This window comes from Callithrix jacchus, chromosome 3 (genome assembly GCF_049354715.1).
Source record: "Callithrix jacchus isolate 240 chromosome 3, calJac240_pri, whole genome shotgun sequence".
NCBI classification, from domain to species: Eukaryota; Metazoa; Chordata; class Mammalia; order Primates; family Cebidae; genus Callithrix; species Callithrix jacchus.
This window is the reverse complement of record NC_133504.1, coordinates 97,552,468-97,560,046: the sequence shown is the minus strand read 5'-3', so window position 1 is coordinate 97,560,046 and position 7,579 is coordinate 97,552,468. Positions and strand designations below refer to the sequence as shown.

Here is a 7,579-nt window from a genome sequence, read left to right as displayed (position 1 = left end):
ATCAAATATATAAGATTATTAAGACTCTGGAAGTCCCTGCCTCTAAGAGCTCACATTCTAGACAGAGATCCAGGTGATAGGCTAGTGTTTCAGTTATCTATTGCTAGCTGTATTCATCCATTTTCACATTGCTCTTAAAGATGTACCTGAGACTGGGAAATTTACAAAAGAAAGAGGTTTATTTGACTTACAGTTCCACATGGCTGGGGAGGCCTCACAATCATGTCGGAAGGCAAGGAGGAGCAAGTCTTATGTGGATGGCAGCAGGCAAAAAGAGAGCTTGTGCAGGAAAACTCCCATTTTTAAAACCATCAGATCTTGTGCGACCTATTCGCTATTATGAGAACAACATGGGAAAGACCCATCTGTGATTCAACCATCTCACACCAGGCCCCTCCACAACTCGTGGGAATTATGGGAGCTATAAGATGAGATTTGGGTGGGGACACGAAGCCAAACCATATCACTGGCTAACAAGCCATCCCAAACTTTGTGGCATTAAATAGCAAATATCTTATTAAGTGCATGTATTCTTTAGATCCAAAAATTCAAACAGGGCATGGTTTGTCTCTCCTCTTTTATGTCTGGGGCCTCAGCTGGCGAGATGCAATCCACTAGGAGAGAGTGATTTGAATGGCTGGAGGCTGGAATCATCTGGAGGCTTCTTCGATCAAGTCTGGCACCTGGACTAGGATGATTCAGGCAGGGCTTATCTGGGACTGTTGACCGAAGCACACACATGAGGCATTCTGCATGTCTTGGGTTTTGAGGTATAACAGCTAGGTTCCTAAGGAGAAACCCTGAAAGTAACATCTGGAGTGTGGGCATTCCAAGAGACCATGAGAGAAACTGCCAGGAGTCTTCTGACCTAACCTCAGAGTGACCCTATGTCACCTCCATCACATTCTGTTAGTCACAAGTGAATTACAGAGACCAGGCCAGATTCACAGATTCAAGGAGGGGAGTTAGGTACCACTTCTCGACAGGGAGCAGCAAGGTCACATTGCAGGGCAGCATGTGGAATGTGAGATCTATCTATCATCTATCTATCCATCTATCTATCTATCCATCCACCGAGTGAATTTGCCACAAGTAAGCAAATATTCTATATAATTTCAGGTAGAGCTAAAAACAACTGGTATTTAGACTGTTATAGATGCGATCTTCGGGGGGTGATAGAAAGCATTCTAAAATTGTATTGCCATGATGGTTGCATGACTCGGCAAATTTAATCAAAATTATTATACACCTAAAGGAAATGAACATTATGTTATATAAATTATACCTCAATATATCTGCTAAATATACAACTAGCTTGCCACAGGCACTGAAGGATAAGAACTGACGTGATGCTGACCTTGGTTCCAGAGCAGGATTCTAAAGGCCCCTTTCAGTTACACAGCAATCGACGTCCCGGGAGGGATAGAAATGGCTAAGATGACTGAGGGACATTCAGGGGCTCAGGACTTCTACAACCACCACAGGACAATGACTATTTATGAACCAGTATGAAATTATTTTCTACCAATATTAAGAGCTTTGAAAAACAATATGGCAGGGGAAGGAAATAGAAATGATAGGCTTGAGGCATTTTAGATATGGTGGATAAGGAAGCTCTTTCTGAGAAGGTGACCTTAGAACAAAACCCCCGACAGAAGTGAGAGCACCACAGTGAGATCTGGAGGAAGAGAGACTCAGGAAGAGCAAAAAGCAATGGTAAAGCCTGAGCCCACAGTGAGCCAAGCTCAGGGAGGGGAAGGAGGAGGGGAGGTCTGATGGAAGAGAGTGAGGAGAACGTTAAACATCTATTTGTTTTACCGTGATGACAGTTGTTATCAGTATTTAAATGAAAGAGTAGCTGGAATATTGGTAGAAACTGAGATAAGTCCACAGAAGCTGTAAGCTTGATCCATTTCTGTGGCTCTTGTGCACTACTTCAGACATACGGTAGATGGGGGACAGGAAATCCTAGGAGAATGGAACTTTTTCTACAAGGAGATCCCTAGGACACGTGGGTGCAGGACAAGGATTCCCCTCTACCTCAGGGGACTCTTTGTTCTTCATCTTTCCTGAAACGTATCTGATGAACCACACAGCAGCGCTACTTCTGTAGAACCTTCTCATACTTGAAGTGATCTCAAGGAATTAAACCAAGTGTCTGAACTGGCAAATAGAACAACCACTTCACATTAGAGAAAGGAGGGTGAGAATGGAGTTTAAGATGGAGTGTTGAAAGTGAAAGGTGGGAAAACAATAGAGAAGAGAAATAAAGAAGAAGAAAAGAGGAAGGTTGGGAAGATTTCTGCTTGGTTTGTTTCTAGCAGATGTCTTAAGTGTGGTTGGGAAGATTTCTGCTGGTTTTTTTCTGGCAGATGTCTTCAGTGTGCCTGAAGATGGTGCCTTCTAGTTCTGCTGCCAACACTCACGCCAAGGCTCTCCCTGGCTGCTCACAGCCATGTTGTGGCTACTAGATCAGCTCTTCTTGCCCAATGCAAATGCTTCTAATGACCAGTCCTTGCTCTGGGGCTCCCCATGGGTCTGACTGAGACTTTCTTAGAACTTAGAACAATGTTCTTTCTACGGTTACATTCTAGGGTTACATTCTAAGGTTCCAGATGGACAGGAAATTTAGGGGAAATTTAGGCCATGATTCAATCCAGGATAAGCTGACATCTGTGGAGGGAGAAAAAGAAAGGAGGAATTGGGTAGAAAGAACGTTGTTCCAAGTTCTAAGAAAGCCTCAGTCAGACGGGAGCCCTGGAATAAGGACAGGTCATTAGAAGTATTTGCATTGGGCAAGAAGAGCCAGATCTAGTAGCCCCATAGAACGCTGGAGCTGAGGATACAATGTGGAGTTGGGGACATATTTCCGCAACCTCCCCCTTAACCCTGACCCCTTGCTGGATTAAACTCACTCCTTGTTTTGCGTTGGATTTTCAAGACTCTGTCTGAAGTTGGGATTTGGACACAACAGACGTGACTGAGGGTCTAAGGCATCCAGCAGAACTCTATTTAAAATTACCACTGAGAAGAAACCTCTAATCCGCATGTGGAAAAAATTCAGTGCTGTGAACCAGCACCATTAAAAAGAGTTTCTTGACATAATAAGTAAATTATGTGATTTTTAAAAACATACCTTGTACTTGCTTGGAAGCAAAAGTCGCTAAAACATTAGAGAGGCTGCAGTGGCTCACACCTGTAATCTCAGCATTTTGAGAGGCCTAGATAGGAGCATTGCTTGAACCCAGGAGTTCGAGACCAGCCTCGGCATCTCTAAAAAATAAATAACCAAATACTTAAGAATTCTATCATCTGAACAGTCTAATGTAAATCATGTGTTACCAAATATTTTTATGAATGTCCAGCATTTTGTCGAAACTCTCTAGTAAGCCTCCTGCAGCTGCTACCACTGCAAAACTAAGTGTGGTTAGTGGGTGGGTGGGGTGGTAGGGAAGGAAGGGATTCTGGGGAAAATGGAGTAAGTGACAAAATGGAACAATGACATCAGAGGAGAGGGCAACAGACAGGACAGCAACATGACAAAGGGACAAAGGCAGGAAAATTGAGACAAAAAAGTGGGACCATTTAGAAAATTTTGCTACTTGCGCTTCCAAAAGAGTTAAGAAAAAGAATAACCAGAATTTGCTGAAATGAGAATTAAATATATACTAAAACACCAAATAAAGGGCTGTAGGGCTCTAGAAAGGGAACAGGATCTCTAGGGCCCAGGCTGTTCTCTGTCGCTGCAGTGTGCATATTCAGTACCTCCCTGGCCTGCCCTGGCCTCTCTGTTCAAGTGGGCCCTGTCCTCCTCTGTGAACGAACTGTAGCCAAAAGAATTTTAAGTGCTTACACATGTCTTATCAGAAGTAAGTCTCCTGCAGGCTGCCTCTCGACACTCAGGAATTTCTCACTGGCAGCCAGTGTTACTCAGGGTCTCACCGATCCTGGGTGAACAGTGGTAATAAGGAGGAACATGAAGAATGGAACCATTGCAGCCTCTTGCAATCATCTAGTCCTTTAGGAACAGCTCTGCTGTGCTGCTGGTCCTCGGGCTACACTGTTAGAACAAGTTACAGAGCACCCTAGTGAGTGCTGAGTGAGTCAAAGAGTAGAGATAGGAAGAGAGAGAGAGAGAAAGGGAGAGAGAGAGAGACAAACCCATAGGTACATAGAAAAGGCAGGAAGCAACATACGTTCTTGACTCATCTGATACTGCACTTTGTCCTACTTCTCAAGGATTCAGTCACTGCCCTTTAGCGTTCTCAGCAGATAGAATCTACACATGAATCTGGGCACAAAGCCATTCAGGTGTGAGTAAGCCCATGAAGAAATTGGCACTCAAAGACTCCAGGAGTTCAGGCCGGGCACAGTGGATCACACTTGTAATCCCACCACTTTGGGAGGCCAAGGTTGGCGGATCGTCTGAGATCACGAGTTCAAGACCAGCCTGGCCAACATGGTGAAACCTCGTCTCTACAAAAATACAAAAATTAGCTGGGTGGGCTAATTGAGGATCAGCACTAATGGCAGGTGCCTGTAATCCCAGCTACTCGGGAGGCTGAGGCAGGAGAATTGCTTGAACCTGGGAAGCAGAGGTTGCAGTGACCCCATATTTAGCCATTGCACTCCAGACTGGGTGACAGAGCGAGACTCCATCTCAAAAAAAAAAGACTCCAGGAGTTCCAATATGCCCCATTAGGTGGGTAACAGAATGGCCACTTGTAACTTTTCCTACCTTCTCTCCTAATCCTTCCATGGAGGAAAAAATAATTGTCTCTGAATCATCCCTCTTCGGAGCATCAAGGATGTATTAGAAGTTCGGGGTAACTAAACAGAAATACCACGAAAGTGCTGAAACACCAGATTTCAGGGGTCAAACTTGTGGTTTGATTCTGGTTTTTTTCCTTCACTCTAAGGGTGTTCCTGATATAGAAGCTTCCTCAGTGTTCCCTGTGTTGGTGTGTAAGACAGAACGAAGGTGGGATGAAAGAGTGCACGCATCCTTCCCTACAAACCAGAGGCTGCCAGCATTACGGAGAACCTAGTGTTTGGCCTCATACAAGCGGTTTGCATTGTCATCCAGTCCCAGGTGGGGTGGTCAACTCTTCATTTCCTTTGATCGTTGCGTGATGTAGGGTGGGTGTCCTCAGAGGTAACTACCTAAGTTTGCATACTTCCTGACTGACAGCACACTCCTTCCAGTGCCTCCAGGCCAGGGTGGTGGTGGTGGTGGGAGGAGTAAGAAACCGAGTTTCACTTCCTTGCCTTGGAGACTCAGAGCCACGGAAGGCTGCTGTCTCACAGAGCAAGAGGGTATCAGGAGCAGCCAACTTGTCTCCTTCTCTGCCTCTGTAAAGGGTGCGAATGGGCAGAGCAGAACTTCTAGAAGGGAAGATGAGCACCCAGGATCCCTCAGATCTGTGGAGCAGATCCGATGGAGAAGCTGAGCTGCTCCAGGACTTGGGGTAAGGGAGCCGATCTCCTTTCAAAGTGCCTGGTGGGTGGACGTTGACTCGGTACTCCCTCCTGCGTACTCACTTTGATTAATGACTGTCTTCAGTGCCTCGTTGCCCTCTGCCACCTCAACCTTCTATTTTTTTCCACTTTATTCATTTGTATCTGTTAGGTAGCTTCCTGTTCAGGTCTAATCCCACTGGAAAAGCATGCATTATTTTTCTAGGCATGAAAACAAGTAGTTTGAGAAAATGGGCAAAAAAATCAAATGTTGGACATTCTTTGAGAACAGGGCGTATCGGGATGTAGGAGTTGATGTTGCCTGCTTCCTTGATGTTGCTCTGGTTTATGAATAAATGTGCTGTTCAAAAGTCTCCAGCACTGACCCAGGAACAGTAAAGGACTGCGTTGATAAACAGGACTGGTAAGATAAACAGAAAGCACACCCTACATTCTGTGTAAGGGAGAGGGACTTTTTCAAAAGACAGAGAATGAGGAAGTTTCTGCAACAGTCTCGCTTATGTGTTCCTTTCTCCTGATGCTGCATTTGTGAGCTTTCACATTGTATGTATGTCCAGAGGGGCAACTTTGAGCCTTTAAATACCAACAATTTAGGAAGAGGATTAAATTTCTACTTCAGACAGGTACGTATAGGTAGGTGGAGTCATTGGAGTTCTGTCTTTAAGGGACCCAGATGAGACAACTCATCTGGGTATTTGATAAAAGAAGCAAGTATTACACAAGAGAGGAACAGGGGATTTCCTAGAGAAACTGAGCCTTCTGCCTAAGGCACTGGGAATATCCCCAGGAGGGTGGCTTTGACACCTGTGCGAGAGGAGAGGCAAAACCTGTACCTTCTGTGTGGATAAATAGCTCTAAATCTTCATAACAATCCGATGACATAGGAACTGTTGTCATCTTCATCTTATGAAGGATGAAAACAGGCACCAAACAGGTTTGAATAACTTGCTTGCTAGTCATACGTCAATTACACAGCAAAGCTTGGAGTCCAGCCTGCCACAAGCTATGTCCTTAACCAGAGAAAAACCAAAATAGAGTTGAAATCTCTCCATGTTAAGGATGCAGAGATTGTATCTTTTTAATGCTGTATTACTGTAAAAGTTTATTAAAAATTCGTGTCTTTAGATTATAAAACTGAAATATCAGAATTGAACTCTACCTTCATTTGACAAATCAGCTAAAACACCTGAAATTTCCATTACAGAAAACTCCTCTTATTGGGAAGCCAGAGCTCTAGAATCTCTCTTTCCCTCTAGACTGAATCCCCAAACAGAAGAGGTAAAAGGCCCTTCGCTGAGCATCCAACACAGGTGTCACCAAGTCCAAACACTAAAGCTGAACTGTGGCCCTCCGTGGCTTACTGAATCATTAAGCTGCAGTGCTTTGCATGTTCTGCTATCTGTATTCCCATCCCACGGTAATAGAAAACCCCAAAGGAGAAGATAGAGGAATGTATTCAGTTCTGGTCCTTTAGTTAAACAAACAGTCCTTGAACCCAGAGTCTGTGGTTGAGTACTGTGGGAAGACACTTAGATGACAAAGATGAACTAGATGCTGTTTCTATGCCCCGCCATGATGCCAATAGCAAGAAGTAACTACAAGTGAACCCCACGGGGGGAATAGGACTGTGTCTGTCCTCCAGGTGCAAAGAATAGACATTCAATACAAAACCAAGTTACCCACTTCCCTGCAAAAAAGACAAAAGGGCACATTCACATCCAGGTTTCCCTATTTCAGAAGGCCTGAACATTTATTAAACCTGAGAATGATTTCTTAGCAATTGCAACCTGTAGTTATCTGGGAAAATTGCTCTACAGTCCTGGTTCTTGATGTTGGCTGTCCTCTGGAACAACCCAAGGAGTTTAAAAAAATTTTTTTCTGACACCCAAACCACAGATTTGACAAATGATTTCAGTGTCTCTGGGGGTGGGCATTGTCTTGTCAAACGCTCCAAGTAATTACAAAGTGAGACCCTGGGTTGACGATTATTGCATAGACTATATATCTACCAAAAGCATTAGGTAAATGCGGCTTTATTTTTCATTTTAAGTCTGCTGGGTGTGTACTTGAATCTTAAAATTACTAATAAATGTTGATATTT

General features: G+C 44.1%; 1 protein-coding gene across 1 annotated transcript in view; it reads left to right on the top strand.

Moving 5' to 3' along the window:
• The first annotated feature begins 5,279 nt into the window (after positions 1–5,279).
• The window catches only part of DAPP1 (dual adaptor of phosphotyrosine and 3-phosphoinositides 1), a 55,677-nt gene continuing 53,377 nt past the window's right edge, over positions 5,280–7,579 (top strand). The window contains exon 1 of the mRNA XM_002745556.6: positions 5,280–5,468. Coding sequence (XP_002745602.1) covers positions 5,368–5,468 — 101 coding nt within the window. The 5' untranslated portion in view covers positions 5,280–5,367. The remainder of the gene's footprint in view (positions 5,469–7,579) is intronic.